The 16,934-nt window shown below is 41.6% G+C and overlaps 3 protein-coding genes and 1 long non-coding RNA gene across 4 annotated transcripts; 3 read left to right on the forward strand and 1 right to left on the reverse strand.

Annotated features, from left to right (window-relative positions):
* Nucleotides 1-9: 9 nt before the first annotated feature.
* LOC118945355 lies at nt 10-8,657 on the reverse strand. The gene is made up of 5 exons (XR_005040518.1): nt 8,444-8,657; nt 5,191-5,392; nt 527-4,783; nt 291-391; nt 10-208 (listed from the first exon to the last, which is right to left on the reverse strand). It is a non-coding gene; the product is annotated as an uncharacterized LOC118945355 (long non-coding RNA).
* On the forward strand, nt 3,812-7,049 carry LOC110510049. Its single transcript, XM_021591329.2, has 5 exons — nt 3,812-3,912; nt 5,156-5,414; nt 5,577-5,610; nt 5,773-6,055; nt 6,246-7,049. The coding sequence occupies exons 1-5, from the start codon at nt 3,870-3,872 to the stop codon at nt 6,590-6,592; spliced, it is 966 nt and encodes a 321-aa protein (XP_021447004.1). The 5' UTR covers nt 3,812-3,869; the 3' UTR covers nt 6,593-7,049.
* Nucleotides 8,658-8,759: 102 nt separating the features above from the next.
* On the forward strand, nt 8,760-10,420 carry LOC110510050 (B9 domain-containing protein 2). Its single transcript, XM_021591331.2, has 4 exons — nt 8,760-8,908; nt 9,177-9,290; nt 9,400-9,525; nt 9,672-10,420. The coding sequence occupies exons 2-4, from the start codon at nt 9,203-9,205 to the stop codon at nt 9,983-9,985; spliced, it is 528 nt and encodes a 175-aa protein (XP_021447006.1). The 5' UTR covers nt 8,760-8,908; nt 9,177-9,202; the 3' UTR covers nt 9,986-10,420.
* A 970-nt stretch (nt 10,421-11,390) lies between these two features.
* LOC100136774 (transforming growth factor beta-1 proprotein-like) lies at nt 11,391-16,585 on the forward strand. Its single transcript, XM_021591332.2, has 7 exons — nt 11,391-13,024; nt 14,353-14,622; nt 14,854-14,931; nt 15,047-15,197; nt 15,453-15,603; nt 15,758-15,868; nt 16,012-16,585. Exons 1-7 carry the CDS (start codon nt 12,685-12,687, stop codon nt 16,057-16,059), a joined length of 1,149 nt encoding a protein of 382 aa, XP_021447007.1. The 5' UTR covers nt 11,391-12,684; the 3' UTR covers nt 16,060-16,585.
* Nucleotides 16,586-16,934: the final 349 nt, after the last annotated feature.

The following is a 16,934-nucleotide window of genomic DNA, read 5'->3' on the forward strand; positions in this document are numbered from 1 at the left end:
GGCATGCAAATAAGACAGTCTTTGCCTGTGATATTGAGAGTAGAGGGAGAATGGGACACTGGGTCCTGTAGCGTGTTGAGTGGTCCTCCGTTCTGCAGCCAGATGATCCTGACTGGTTCTGGAGGCCCACGGGCCAAACACTGCAGGCTGAGGCTAACAGTAGCCACCACTGTCACGTCATGAGGCTTCACTGAGAAATGTGGGATTCCTTGAAAAGATTATGAAATTTCAGTAAGATATTGTAGAATATAGACAGACATTTTATTAAAACGAGAAAAGGGACAGTTTACCCTCCAGCTGAATGTGCCCCTCCTGGGACATCAAGTCCTTCCTCCCAACTGTTGCCATACAACAGTATCTCCCAATGTCTGACAGCTTCACATGATCAATTCTGAGGACGGACAGACAGACAGACAGACAGACAGACAGACAGACAGACAGACAGACATATATTTAAAAATAAGATGCATTGTTGTTCTGACTGACATAACGTAAACACAGAGAGAGAGTCATACTAAGGAAAGACCTGAGTTCACTGATGGTCAGCCAACCTCCTTCAGTGACAGTGACACTTGATTGGTGTCAGCGTAATCCAGGGATTGACCGTCCCTCAACCACACCACACCCGGAGGCTCCTCTCCACCCCCATCTCCCTGGAGAGTACAGAGCACCTGTAGCGGCTTACCCAGGGATAAGGTTACGTTGGCCGGGCTCTTCAAAAATTGAAACACTTAATTAAAAAAAACAGGTGGGACACCCACAACACCTCTGAATGTTAAACTGATATTCAGTGACTATTGCTTTTAATTAATTCATAGATTAATAAATACCAAAGTTCATTAGGGGAAGCATGAGTTAAGAGTAGTTTAACATTAAATAGAGAATAAAATTGTATTGTCAATTCCCTTTAATAGTAGCCTACAGATGTAGGATCTTAATTTGATCGCCCTCTTGCAAGAGAACTTTACTGCACTGCAGGAACTATAAAACCTGAAGTGTATTTGAGGTTTAAAAAGGCTTCTGAAGTTTGTAATTTCCACTCTGAAATATCAGACTTGATTTTCCCGTACGAAAAATGTATCAAGCCCTACAAAAATGTTCATTAATTACAATCCACGTAATAATGAACATTTTCTGTTGTTGCAGGATTCTTTCCTGTTGTAGCAAACTGGCTCAAATTAAAAACCTATATCTGTAACTATATCAGTCTAAAACCTTCGTAAGTAAGATAAACCATAATGAAGGAAAAACATGAACTTTTAAAAAGGTTTTTCAAATAATAAAATATACGTTATGACAGCGCCTCCGTTATCGTCCATGCTGACTCACCTGGCACAGGTAGGCCTAGCACTGTCCATCAACAGAAGAACAAATAACGGCACACACCCCCCGCTGCCGTTCATCCTCGTTCAGGTTTGCTCTTGAAGAATAAGATTGCTCTCTACTATGCCTCAGACATATTTACACGATTCCTGGCAAGAATGAGTCATCTTCCATGCACAGTATCCAGATGTTAGACTTTATTTCTTGAAGGTTTCAGCTGCTTTCCAAAAAGTATACTTTAGACTATGCCATGGGAATTCTTTAAATTGTTTTGCTCCTTCGAGGAGTCGAATTTAAAAAATAGGATACATCAAATCCAGCTAGTTTAGTTTGTAATAAGCAAATAGTGCGCGAGTATTAGACAGTCTCTCAACATCGGTTGAATTACTCTATGGGCAAACTTTAGCTCTTGACATGTTTTCCCTCCATTACTCCTCCCTCCCTTTTCTTCACTTACTTTATTGACCGTCATGCACACTCAATCATTGAAGAAACACTCCTCGACCGAATTTGGGAAAGCCTGCTCCATAATGAATGGAATTCTATAGTATTTCAATTAAATATTTCAAGGAAAAAATGATTTTGTATGTTTAGCTCACATCATATAATGTAAAAGTTCAAGTGTCTGTCATAGAATAAACGTGGCAAAAACAAATGTAGACATTAACCACTGGGCAAAAAAAGGTTGAATCAACATTGTTTCCACATCTAAATCCACTGTCATAACATGATATACTGTCATAACATGATATACCAGTCAGCTGAGAAAACAGTAAAATGGTCAATAACATTATTATCTTAGAGGCAGCAGACTTTACACATGCAAAAACAAATGTATAGGCCTACAAATTTCACTCCTCAAGACTAGTCGGGTGTGTTTCTAAAATGAGGAAACAGAGGATTTAGTAGTAGGCTATTTCCTGGTTTTGACTAAGTGGTGTACAGCTACGACCAGAAGTGACTTTTATGTAGCATGTTAATAGAATTAACGTAGTAGGTTAGGAAACCAGTTAAGGTTAGCTAAAACGTTCTCATAACCTGCTACGAAAAGTCACTTTTGGGTCATGGCTGTACTCCATCTAGTCACAACCCTATTTCATGGCAACATAAAAACATTCAACATACAGTCCATGGGGTATTACTGCGCCCTTGTGGACGTTCTTAGAATCACAACACTGCAATAAAATGTCCTAGGCCAAAACAGCATAATCTCATGCCATAGCAGTGCTCTTCAATCATAGTCCTTGGGGTTCATCGATGGCTAATACTACCTGATTCAAATAATCAACTAATAATTATCAATCCTAAAATGAACCTTGTTTGACGGTGGGCCGGAGCAAAAGCCTACACACCCTGTTGGTCCTCAGAGCCAGGCTTGAAAAACAAGATGTTATACATGATCTCTCATCTGGATATTCAAATAATGAATGACAGAAAAGCACATCTTCGTATGAAAGAATACGCTAGCACATGATAAAGGATGGATGCACGTATGAGAAAACTTAATGTCAGTTTTCATTGTTAAAGTTCTTATGAAATACAAACAAATAAAATGTTTATCTGCAGAGATGTGAATGACTGTTATCCTGCAGCAAAATGCTTAAGGTCTGTTCCATGTATGATATTTTAAAACCATATGGGATTTATGCTGCAACATTCACATAGGCTATTAAAGATTAACATGGTATCAGTCTGTCCATTCCTATTTCCCACAAACCATCTGTGGAGAGATACAGCAATCCCCTGTGGCCGCCATAATCTGGGGTCAAAGGCCAGTGAGGGATTGTCAATGTGATCTCATTGCACCCTACCACAGGGGGTTGTTGTTGACTTCACATGAAAGTGTTAATGGGATTAAGATTAAGAAATACACCAATTATTGAGGATTTAATCACTGAGTCATAGTACATGTTTTAGTGATTGGGGACTTTAATCACTGAGTCATAGTACATGTTTTAGTGATTGAGGACTTTAATCACTGAGTCATAGTACATGTTTTAGTGATTGAGGACTTAAATCACTGAGTCATAGTGCAAGTCTTAGTTATTTTAGTGCATGCAAGTATCGATAGGAAATACTATCAAGTGGCTCAAGAGAAGAGAGTGGTTATGCACCATGTCAGTAATAGCACAATAGACAGTACAGATTATATGTGCTTTACCCAGTGAATGCGTGCTTTCTCTAATTCTATTTGCATTAGTGAAAATGTTGCACAAATGGTTAGGCTATAGGTCATTTTGTAAGTTAGGAATTTTGCATTAGATTTGACCATTCATACTCCAGTACTTTACTTTTGATTTGCACTGGCACGTGTTGTTTATGTGATTGTACTTGGCTTGCATGAGGACAGTAAAACCAATCTCATTCCAAGCTTCTGAACTGCCCCTGTGTGGGATGCTCCAGCTGAATGGGGATTATGCCTCGGCACTAAAACACACCAAACACACACAGGCATGCTCACTCGCCCACTTTGCATCCTTCCTAAATACAGCCATCGCTCTCTCCATCTCTTGCGCCTTGTCTCTCATGGAGGCTAACCTTTAAATATGAGTGTTGCAGGGATTCACCGTGGATTTCTCAGGAAGTATGGTAAGACACCAGTTCTCCTCTCTTTTACTTTAGTTATTTTTGTTTAGTAGTAATAATTGGTAGGACGTTACTTGAAATATTATTGTAATGTACATTTATTGATGTTTTTTTTTTTATGTATTAATTTCTGTCAAATAATGATTATCTTCAGTTTTGGGACAAAATTGAAGCCTATGTCAAATCCATAGAAATATTTATTAGATGATGACTAGCATAAACAGACAAGCTTCTTTTGCATTATGACAACGGGGAAATGTTTTACAGTCTATGTCCGGTGCTAAGCTAGATCTATTGAGCTTTACGGGCATCAATACAGCATTTCTAAATTGTGACTAAATACAGGACACTTAGGAGTGGGCGGCAGGTAGCCTAGTGGTTAAGCTCGCTGGGCCAATAACCGAAAGGTTGCTGGTTTGAATCTCAGAGCTGACTAGGTGGAAAAAATGTGTTGATGTAAAATGAGTGGTGCATGTTCCATCAACATACCATGCATTGCATAACGTGGAATTAGTTGGGCAAATGCAGAGAAAAATAGTGCTTTGGAGTTCTGGCACAGACAATCTAGGGCAGGAATAGATCAAGAATAGATTAGTAGATCAGACCACATCATTTGTATCAATTAATGAGGACATGGTCATATGATGCAGTCAAATGCCATATGCTAGTGGGATAACAGCTGTTCAGACTGTCTCCTGTCCGGGACTGATGGTTCTATATGCTCTGATGAAGTGCATCACTTTGGTTTGCACATGTAGTGAGTGGATCCAGATGTGTGGCACTGTTTATTCTAGTTCAAGTGCACGCTATAGGCAGTATTATCTGCTTGGTCCAGCCCCCTCTTGATCCTCCAACCATGTGACTTGTTTTAATCCTAAAGGAGGAGAGGATAGGAAGCAGAGAGTGGACATGTTTGAAACCACTGGCACACTGCTTCCATCATCATCATCATCATTGTGGAAAAGTTAGTTTAACCTTGTACTGCAGTGGGCTAAATCAGAGTCACACAGAGTGTTTCTTGGTAGTCTTAAACAAATCTGCTTTGAAACAATAGTATACACCTAACACACATGGTTAATCCTTCCATCGTGCTTTGGTTGTTAAATATTTCTGTTCTGAAAAATGTATGTAGTCCTAAGTGCCTCTAAAGAGCTTTGCCTTTGTTTGTTCCGCTCTCTCACCATCCATCATGCACTCTTCCTGCTTCCTGTCCCCTGCGCTACCAACCTCCACCTCTCACTTCCAGGTGGCTTTATGTTCAAACAATGGAAGGAGAGGTACCTCATATTGACAGCTGACGGCTGTGTGTTGGTGAGTCGCGATGCAGTGTCCCCTCCTGACCAGATGGTGGCATTGCAGGGTGGCTGTGAGGCCATCGTGGAGGGCAGGGAGATCCTGGACCTGCCCAAGCTGCCCTCTGGAGGACGCAGGGACTGCTGCTTTGCTCTGATCCTGCCTCAGGAGAAGTTCCTGCTGCTATTGGCTGACAAAGCAGAAGACTGCAGGTCAGTTGGCAGAGCAATGTGAGATAGAGGCTGGGGTGGGATGGGGATTACTGGAGTTGGCAGCATTGTGCATTGTCAGCGATTTACTTTCTTTCATCTCACGTTGATGAAACTATGTTCTGAGTACTACTGAAGTAATAATGTGTCATATTCTCTCCTCAGTCAATGGGTCAACATGCTGAGGAAAGTACGAGAGGTGAGTCTATGCCTCCTTAAATTGAATCTTAATCCGCCTTCCTCATTTTAAAAAAACTGGGAATGTTGTCAGTGATGTGACTGTGAGCGATAGCATTGCAAGATGTAGGGTATTCTTCCTCAACGGTTTGATATCACAGCTATACACTTTTCTACTCTACAGAGTGTATCATCACCAATGTCCTCCTGTAGACGCCATAATGCTTCAGCACGATGCATCACTGACAGAGACCCGCTTCCAGACCCCATTTCTGACAAAGATCCCCCAACTCCACCACTGAGTGATATGGAGATCTTATCTCCTGGGCCAAGATACCCTGGGCCAAGATCTCCTGGGCCAAGATCACCTAGGCCGAGATCTCCTGGGCCAACCTCTCCTGGCTTAATCTCTGCTGGGCCAAATTATCCTGGGCCAACCACAGGTGACATTCAACAAAAGGAAAATGGTGAGAAATACAAGATTTACGGACATTACTATACAAACTTGTTTATGCAATTTTGTCTCTGAATTAATTTACCCACTTTACCCAGTCCATTAAGTTTTTCTTTGGTTGAGTCTGTAGGAAAAAAAACCTGCAGTCCAGTGGCGTAGAGTAGACAGCAACTGCATGACATTCTCTCCACCCTCCACCACAGGCCAGAACTCTCCCCACATGAAGAGGGACAAAGGGACTAGTCGTTCAGTGGGCTGTCTGCGCCATGGCACCAGCCATGATGCCCAGGCAGTGAGGGCTGTGTATCTGATGATGGGAGGGGCCGCTGCTTCCTCTGCCATGGGTTACCTGGGTGCATGCTCTCCTGCTAATCCTGACGTAAGGCCTCCTGACCTGCCACCCAGCACAGACTTCTCTAACCTGGGCTCAGCAGGGGCATACCACTCCTGCAACCAGACTGTTGTTGACTCTCCTCACTTCCACAGCTTTGACTTTGAGGGGGCAGACTCAGACTTTGATGCCTTTGACTGTGGGGGATTTTCATTCTAGGGGGGGAAATGATGATTTACCTACCGTCAAGACTTTCAATCCTCCTGTTCATCCTTTATGAAAATACAAGGGCAATAATTGCCTCTTATTGTTGCCACCCTTTGTAAGTGATATGTACTGATGCAAAACATTTGAGCTATTTTATCTTATCTTTGATATAATTGATTTGGTTACAACCTGTCTGCTGTCATCCTCTGGCTATGGAGAGAGCGTGGATTTCTTGACGCCGTTTTAAATAACGTAACGTAAGCGTACCTTGTCTTTATAACTATTTCCCCCACACCTATCTCCTTAACTCTGGCTCTGCCATGTGTTAGCTAAGTTCATTGTCATTGTTTCGTTTCCTTATTTATATGTTGCTTAAATAAATGCCAGGGTTCGATAGAAAATGTTTTGTGCTTTCTTGTCTCTTTCATTTCCATAGCGAGCAATACGCAGCCTTGTGTAGCCTAGCACACATTAAAGCGTCATCACATTAGGGGTGAGTGGGGTAAGTGGAGCAATTTTTTACATTCAGCGTCACTCTGTCAAGGGTAATATAGTATTATTTATTTAAAAGATATCGACATATATCTATGAATGTTGTGCATCCCTGGAAATAATCACAATTCATGTAAACATTACAATTTTGAAAACATAGCTTGTACAAAAAAAAAGTGGTCTCTTGGCACAACTTACCCCAGGTATGGGGTAAATTTAACCGCCTACAAATGAATGTACTGAATGAAATATTACCACTTCCTTTGGAAAACCATGTCTATATGTATTTCACAAACACAATTCAACACAATAACAATCCCTTTCTTGTCTTTCAATCATTTTAAAGTGGCAATATGTAACTTTTTGGGCGACCCGACCAAATCCACATATAAATGTGAGTTCTATAGATCTATCATCCTACTTGAAAACAAGTCTAAGAAGCGGTAGATCTGTTCTATGTCTGCTATTTCTATGCGTCCTGTTCTTAAGTTTTGGTTTTGCTCTATTCATTTTGTTTTTGTTTCACCAGCTTCAAACAGCTGAAACAGCAATATTTTGGGTTGGAAAATATATGGAAAATATATTTCACAGTGGTTTAGATGGTACAATGATTCTCCATACTATACTAAGTTACTTTGTCAAATGAACTGAAATTAGGCGACTATTAGAGTTTTAGCAACCAAGAAATGGTGGAGCGATTTCTGCATAGTGCAACTTTAAGCATATTTCAATACAGGCTTATCACCTAAAAAAAACATTGTACTTTTTTTTAACACTTTTGACATAGGCCAGGCCCTGTTGTTACCTCATATCCCAGCGATAATACTTTGCATTAGGTCTGGGAAGAAACACTGACATTTGCTCAACTTGCCATTGGCTCACCATATTGGCTCATCAACTTACCCCATAGCCATTGTCTAAACTTACCCATGGCAAACATTTGGACTATATTAGCCCACACAGCTAAAAGGATGCACTTCCTTCTAGGCAGTGGTATGAAGTACTTATTAAGTAAAAATATTTTAAAGTACTACTTAAGTAGTTTTTGGGGGTATCTGTACATCACTATTTGCTTTTACTGTCAACTTCACGCATTTCTCAAGTGAACATCCCTGGTCATCCCTGCTGCCTCTGACCTGGCGACTCACGAAACACAAATTCTTCGCTTGTAAATTACATTTGGCAACTTTTTCCACCACTGATGCTAGGTTTAGGGTAACATGTTGAAGCTTATAGAGACCCCAACTGATGTATAAAACAATCCTAAAATGATCTATTTTCGATTAGATACAAGCAAGCATCATGAAATCTCTAACACAATATATTAATTTGACTTGGTGAAAATCCATTATTTGGACATAACTTGCTTACCACTTTTTCCAACGTGGTTTCCTCCTTCACAGACTACATGAAATGAGGACCTCGTCCTAAATATTTGGTCAAAATATTAATTTTGTTCATTGTTTCCTAGAAACACGGGTGGCGCACGCATAGACCATTTGGCTCAACTGACACCACTCTCTCCTACATTACATATATTTTATTGATAGAAATGTACACAGCCAGCTATACTATTGTGCAGTGTATGTGGAAGAAAACACTTCCATGGCAATAAACTAGCGGACAATTAATTTCCCTAGTTTCCTACAAGGTCATCCAACAATCCATACTGACTGTCGAAGGAAGGGAACAGAGCAAAGTCACATTTTCTATCTGTGGATTTTGAATTCGCGCTTTGCCTGCTTTCTATCGTCAACCTCCGTAGTTTCCTGTTTGGTTTCCAAGGAAATGAGGATCATGGTGGCTTCGGTGTTTTCATCTGAGTGAATCCTTGGGGTATGTTTTTTACATTATTATTGTTTTTCACTGGCAATGTTTTATATAAATTGTTGAAACGTTAGCTAATCAAATGTGTTAGCTTGCTAGCTAACCAACAACCATTTTGCAGGCCAGCTATGTTGACGAATGTATCTTTTGACCCTACGAGGCTAGCTAACGTTAGCCAGCTAGCTATAACGGTACTCCTAACTAACGTTAATCCCAGCTAGCTAGTGACTGTAAACAGAGATTTACACCAATTCAACGTTATGTTCTCTACCTGTAGGAAAAGGAGCTGCACAGATACCGGTAATGGCAGAGTTGCACATTATCGGTCAGATCGTTGGGGCTAGCGGCTTCCCTCAGAGCAGTCTTTTCTGTAAATGGGGAATTCATACAGGTGTTTTTCCGTTATAATCAGATTATTTTATTGAGTATGATGTGTACTTTACCTTATCCGCTATGGTTGTGATTCTCAGTTTCCAACAACACTTATCTCGTTATGTAAGGAGGTGCATGGAGACTTCTCTCTGGCCTGAAGGAGGGGCAGACCCAGGTGGATTTGCCTCAGACGGGGGATACGGCATACTGGAGTCATCCCATTGATCTGCACTACACCACTAAAGGACTGCAAGGTAACAAACTAGCTTCCTGGCAAATTCAAAGTAACAGTTCATCACACATCAAAAGCTAGCTACAGTATATACATAGTCACCTCTACCACGCCTAGTTTTCAGGGTAATACCAGGGTAAGACTCGTTTGTCTTTTATTCTCCTTCAGGTTGGCCCAAGCTTCACCTGCAGGTTTGGCACCAGGATTCATTTGGGCGCTGTCAGCTGTATGGTTATGGATATTGCCATGTGCCCTCCAGCCCAGGGCACCACCATGTACGCTGTGTGACCTGGAGACCACTGGGATCCTGGCAAGAGCAGATAGCTCAAACCTTTGTGGGTGGAGGTCCCCAGCTGCGCTCCCCAGACCTCGTATACAGTGGGGCGGACAGATATAGGCTGCACACAGTTGCTATGGGCACTGTGGAGCTGGAGCTAGGCATCATCATGCGACACTTTGACAGATATGGTGTAGAGAGCTGAAATGTAGAGATGGGAGAGCGTAGGGTGAATGGAGGGAAGCCTGAAGGGAGCACTGTATTGTTAGTGGGTGGGGGCGGTGTGGATTTGGACCATATCTGCACCAGGGCACATAAAATAAGGTCAGATGATATATTTTGCCTTGTGAGATGTGTTGATGTGGCATACATGCTGAGAAAAACCCAATATGCAAATGTAGGTATTTCCCCTCTTTCTCCACCAGCAGCGTGTGTGGTGGCTGGGTGGGGTGAGCCTTTCAACACCATCTGCCTTCCCAATTGTCAATATCTTTTAGAACATTTCATATAATCGAGGTTGTATTTTAAACAATGCGAGACAGATTTTGTACTGCACTTAATTTCAGTTTGATACTTTTCTATGAATTCCTTGTGTTTTATATAGTAGAATTATGTAAATAAATCAATACAATGTACCAAACCTGATGCCTTTGATCTTTAACCTAACTTACCTATCTTTTTTCTGTACAAATATTCACTCAAGGTTAGGCTTGCAAGTGCCATTACTGATAGCCACAATTAATTCACTCATCAACATTTTCTGTAATATTATGAAGTACTTATTATCAATGTTTGATAGTAGGTGGTAAACACAGAAGTGAGACAAAATATATTAACTACGAATATATTGTATCCATGTCAGTCTATTTGAATGATACTCTGTTTTTAGCACTTGCAGGTCTATTGAATTTAGCAAATCAACCAGTTAACACAAGCCTACCAGGCGAGCTAAATTACTTCTGCTCGCTTCGAGGCAAGTAACACTGAATCATGCAAGAGAGCATCATCTACTGAGAACAACTGTAAACTCGCTCTCTGTAGCTGATGTGAGTAACACCTTTAAACAGGTCAACATTCACAAGGCCGCAGGGCCAGACAGATTACCAGGACGTGTACTCACCAGGACCCTGGGACTAAACACCTCCCTCTGCAACTGGATCCTGGACTTCCTGACGGGCCGCCCCCAGGGGGTAAGGGTAGGTAACAACACATCCGGCACGGTGATCCTCGGAGCGCCAAGTCTAGGTCCAAGAGGCTTCTAAACAACTTCTACCCCCAAGCCATAAGACTCCTGAACATCTAATCAAAGAGCTACTCAGACTATTTGCATTGCCCCCACCCCATCTTTTACGCTGCTGCTATGCTCTGTTCATTATCTATGCATAGTCACTTTAACTCCACCTTCATGTACATATTACCTAAATTACCTCGACTAACCGGTGCCCCTGCACATTAACTCTGTACCGGTACCCCTTATATATAGCTTCGCTATAGTTATTTTACTGCTGCTCTTTAATTATTTGTTACTTTTTATTTCGTTTTTAGGTATTTTTCATTGTTGGTTAAGGGCTTGTAAGTAAGCATTTCACCTATTATATTCGGTGCATGTGACAAATACAATTTGATTTAAGTTCTTCCATGTGTCTTGCCTTCCGGCAAAGTTAAAGGAAACAGCAACCCTGTACTTTGAAATGGCAGATGTGTCACAATGCCGCTCACTTCCTGGACTTAGAGCTTCATACTGTTTTTGTGCAAGAGGACAGGAACTAGACAGAAAAGCAACAGGAACTGGAATGAAAAGATCAGTGACTGATGAAGGCTGCTAAAACTAACAACTCTAGGGTCTAATAGGGTAGATGGTTTTCTACGGTGTGTTGTTTTTTTCTTATTTCTTTGTTTTAGTCTGAACCGTTTTAATTGACTGGATCTGGATATAGTAGACTAGAGAATGAGAAGGAGGCGGGCCTGAGCTGTAACTGTGTGGGTGAGTTAGATGATGCTGTTATGATGTCTACTCTGCTCTTTCATTTTTTTTGTGGTGGACCTCTGTCTTGAGTGTTGTCTCAAGTTTAGCATGGGAAAGTGCATCTAGTGAATGACACAGCATCGGTCTTGGAACATTTTAAATGGTTAAGTAATTGAAGCTAGGAAGTATTTTTTATTTTTTACAATGCAATACGGCTTTGTGCAATACGGTATGTTGTGTGCGTGTATTTATGTACAACTGGTTTAGACATTTACATTAATATTGTGCTCTTCTAGACTAATGAAATGGCCCTTTGCTTTGGCTTAGTCTGAAGCAGTTTATCTGATGAAAGAAGTGAGTCAGCTGACTAAAACTTTTATATTCAATAACGTTGTAGGGAGAGACTGTCACATTTGCCAAAACAAATTGTTAACTGATTTTAACAAATACATTTTTATAGAGAGTTGGGAAGACAGTTGAGACAACTTGACAATTTTCATTGAGATTTTCCTCTGTTACGTTCCAAATCTCAGTTTACACAGGGTCTCGAAAGAGCTTGTTTGTTATTTTAAATTGGGTCCCAGGGACGGGGAGTAATGTGCTGTAGTTCATTCATTCATGAATTGAGACTGCCTCTAGGGAGCACTGTGAGAGTCTGTGAGGCACCATGCCAGCGAGACAGTGACTCAGTTTAGGCTGAGCTCTTTTGGTGGTGAACTCTGTGGTTCTAGTCCGGGATCTGACCTCGGCTCAAGAGCTAGCACCAGTCTCTGAGGAGCTCAACTTGAGATACTGAAGCCTCCTGGGTTGTTGTGACAGCAGCAGGAGAAGTACATTGAAATCTGTTCATGCAACAGGCTCAAAAGGACGGTAAATCCACATAATAGTCAACTCTGAAAGCCTGCTATCATAGACATTGTTCCTCTTTAAAGTGTGCAATGAGGGCAGTGTGTTTGATGCTGACTGCCTTATTGATGCTGGAATATGTGTGCCGGAGTGACACCATGTCCACCTGTAAGTCTCTGGACTTGGAGCTGGTGAAGAGGAAACGTATTGAGGCCATCCGTGGACAGATACTGAGCAAGCTGCGGCTACCTAAGGAGCCAGAGATTGACCAGGAGGGAGACACTGAGGAGGTCCCAGCTTCCCTGATGTCCATCTACAACAGCACAGTGGAGCTGAGTGAGGAGCAGGTGCACACGTACATACCGTCCACTCAGGATGCAGAGGAGGAGGCATACTTTGCAAAGGAGGTCCACAAGTTCAACATGAAACAAAGTGAGTATATATATCCATGCATGCTGTCTACATGCACACACATCCTGCTACTTACACAGGCTCTGGCTTGTCAAGTTAAAGTGGATGCTTCTCTAGCCTCACTTCAGTCAAGTATAGGCGTGTTAAATGGTTGATGTGTGTAGGGGGATCTTCAAAGGTCGATTTAAGATATAAACCCTAGCTAACCACAGGCCTTCACCATGGTAATTGCATAGCAATGCAAAAAAAGTAGGCATTGTATATATTTTGCTTGTTGTCATAATCTTTGATCATCGTACCCATATTTGGAGTGAAATAACATTAGACCACATTGTCACTGACAATGTGGAGGGTGAGACAGATGGATGGGGCCAGTGGTTTCCTCTGACTGATTACTGTGTGCTTATTCTGGTTATCTGAATAGCTGGCAGGAAGGAACACTTGACTTAGTATGTGCTGTTAAATGACTGAAGTGCTGCCCTTGAAATTAAAAGGGCTGCTACTCTGTATACCATGTAGCATCTGTCTAACTTTTCACCACCCCGGATTGAGGAGTGCCGGATGATGCAGAGAGGTTAGGTAGACATGCAAATTATTATTAAGGCTATTTCAACCTTGTCGCATGTCGTGAATAAGATACATTTGAAGTGGTGCTGTAGTTTATGACTGGCATAAACTGCAGTTGGCAGATCATTTTTAGGATGTACATGTGTATAATTATGTCCTTTAGATAAGGTTGTTGACTGAAAATGGGTGTTTCTTCCATTGGTTTACTGAACTGACTGCAATGGCCCTGTCTGCTGTATGTAAAACCATGGCCTGCGTCAACCTTTTACCTCTCCCTACCAGATGTTTCCTTCCCTTTGCTGGGTCCTTCCCCCTTTTTGTCTACAAGACAGTATACATTGCTACAGTGTAAACTTGTTGTCCAGGCAGTAACTCTGAGCAGGTTAGGTTTAAACCAGAAGCCCTTAGGACCGTGCCCTCTGATTAGATCCTTTTTTGATGCCGTTGGTTTATTGTAATATAGCAGCATGGTGTGATCTAGCTTCCAGAGCAGAGCCTCACTTCCTCAGCGTCCCTGTCAATGTGTAATTATTGTTACAGACTCACAGAGGTCATTTTGGCTCCGTCAGATAGCATTTGAGGCCAAACCTGAAACTGCATTCGCCTCTCTCTGAGAGTGCCTTTTATATAACAGAATCTATCCACAATAGTTTTATTACCAGTACTATGGTAAAATGCAGCTTCTCTTTTGGTTTCTCTTTCTTTCTCTATACCCCCTCTCCCGCACTGACAGGTTCAGTAGTAGAAAGTACAAAAAAATCATATTGACTCTCCTTTCCAAGGTGAGAACACCAGTAAGCACCAGATTCTCTTCAACATGTCTGAGATGCGGTCAGTATTGGGGACTGATCGACTGCTCTCTCAAGCTGAGCTCCGCCTCCTCATCAAGAACCATGGCCTGCTCGACGACAGCGAGCAGAGGCTGGAACTCTACAGAGGAGTTGGCGATAAGGCACGTTACCTGAAGTCCCATTTTGTCTCCAAGGAATGGGCCAATCGCTGGGTGTCCTTTGATGTAACACAGACTCTGAATGAGTGGCTGCAAGGGGCTGGTAAGTTACAATTTCCTTTAGGGTTGTAGATATAATTACATAATACACAAACAGTATGTTGCAATACAGTTGCAATCATATCCTGTTACAAATCTGTGTCTGATTGAAGTGACAAAGCATGTGAAAGAACTGTCCAACAGACTTTTACACCTAAAACAGTATACCTATTCCTTCAGGTTTAAAAATAAGTTTGATACACCATTATATTAGTCTTTTTGCAACACTTTACAGGAGAGGAGCAGGGATTCCAACTGAAGTTGCCTTGTGATTGTGGGAAACCAATGGAGGAATTCCGCTTCAAAATATCAGGTATTTGCAGTTTACTCCCATTCACTGTATTGAAATCAACTCAAGCCATACGTTTTCTGCCAAAACCTCCACTGTGATTCTCTTGCCTGACAGGTGTCAATGTTTTATACGATAGGGATGAACAAGCTGAGGGGAGATACAGAAACACTAGCCATGAAAATGCCATCAAAGCCTCACATTTTACTGATGTCACTTCCTGTGGAACGCCACAGCCAGCTTAGCTCTCGGAAGAAACGACAAACCACTACTGAAGAGATCTGCTCAGAGTGAGACTATCCTTTATTCCAACGGCCCAAGAGCACATTTAGAATGATCAATTAATGTCTCTTAAATGTGTACTAACAAAGTTAATCTCTTTTGGCAGATAGATATACTGTAGACCTACTTAGAGGCCGTGTTAACCCCCTCTTAATGCCCTGTTAGCTCCCTGTTAGCGCCCTGCTAACTCCCCGTTATCGCCCTGTTAACTCCCTGTTTGTAAGAAATAAGGTGTATAACTCACAGGTGTGTGTATCCCCCAGTAAATCGGAGAGTTGCTGTGTGCGAAAACTTTACATTGACTTCCGTAAGGACCTGGGCTGGAAGTGGATCCATGAACCCACTGGCTACTTTGCTAACTACTGCATCGGCCCCTGCACCTATATATGGAACACAGAAAACAAGTATTCCCAGGTAATGCTACCAGTCATGTTTTTGTAGACGTCCCCATTGTTAACTGTCTTTCAAGGATCTGTACAGTCGGGGTGTTCAGTAATCAGACGCTGTATAGCCACGGGGGGAGATGGTCTATTCAGTGAGATATCTAGTGTTGTTTACCCAACCACAGGTACTGGCTCTGTATAAGCACCACAACCCCGGAGCCTCTGCCCAACCCTGCTGTGTTCCACAGGTCTTGGAGCCTCTACCCATTATCTATTATGTGGGGAGACAACACAAGGTCAGTGAATACTGTATAGTTAAGAAGTATCAAATGAAAATCTCATAACATCCTCACCGAATTGAAATCATAGTCAACACAGTTGCTGGGTTTGAATACATATTTATAATGTCTATCCATTGAATGGGCTTTTTTTTTCACAGGTGGAGCAGTTGTCCAATATGATTGTTAAGTCCTGCAGGTGTAGCTAGAATTACTGCACATGTCTCTCCATGTTCTTGTCCATTGTATTTCCTTGTACTCATGGGGATACAAAATGGGGGCTGATCCTTTTTGATGGCGCTGGTTTAGTGTAAAATGCTTGTCCCTTGGAAATCAGGATGTAGTCAAGACATTCATTTACGAAGGGTACTATTATAATTGTGTTTGGGTGGTGTCTCTAGTCTGCATTTTTTCATTTAGCTTTCCCCAGCAGAGAATTTGTTTATGTTTAGTGATGTGTTAATGTTTTCTTATTTTATTTTAAATATATGTAGTGCTTTGTGGAGTTTTAAAAAATGTTGTTTAGACTTGTCAATGTCCTGGGTGTGTCAATAGTCTTGACTTATTGTCACTGTGTTGCAGTATTTGTGCTCCCTGGGAAATATAGAGGAAAGAGAGAGGCTAAGACGGGATTAGTTTGGGTTTACTACTTAAAATAATGAATGTAGAATAGCAACTTCCTCTCAATATTTTTGTCATTATTCTCTTTTGAATAAATGTATCTGCATCATCACACCACTTATCAAGTCTTTGACAAGATGGCACATATAGAGATGGCAGCTTCGCTTCTAGCCCTTAGGAAACTGTGCAGTATTTTGTTTTTAATGTATTATTTCTTACATGCCGACAAAATCTTAAGTGTGATTACGTATAGCCGGGAAGAACTATTGTATATCAGAGAGTTACCAGCACTACGACCAGGAATACAACTTTCCCAAAGTGGATCCTTTGTCTGCACCTCCCAGGGTATTTGAACTGATTCCAGAGGCCAACCAAAAACAACGCCGTTGGAGGAGAGGGTGCCTGAGCAGTCTTCTAGTGAGGCTTCGGATGCGCGCACACCACAAACCGCTTCCGAGTATAT

The sequence above is a fragment of the Oncorhynchus mykiss genome, chromosome Y (assembly GCF_013265735.2).
Source record: "Oncorhynchus mykiss isolate Arlee chromosome Y, USDA_OmykA_1.1, whole genome shotgun sequence".
Taxonomy (NCBI): domain Eukaryota; kingdom Metazoa; phylum Chordata; class Actinopteri; order Salmoniformes; family Salmonidae; genus Oncorhynchus; species Oncorhynchus mykiss.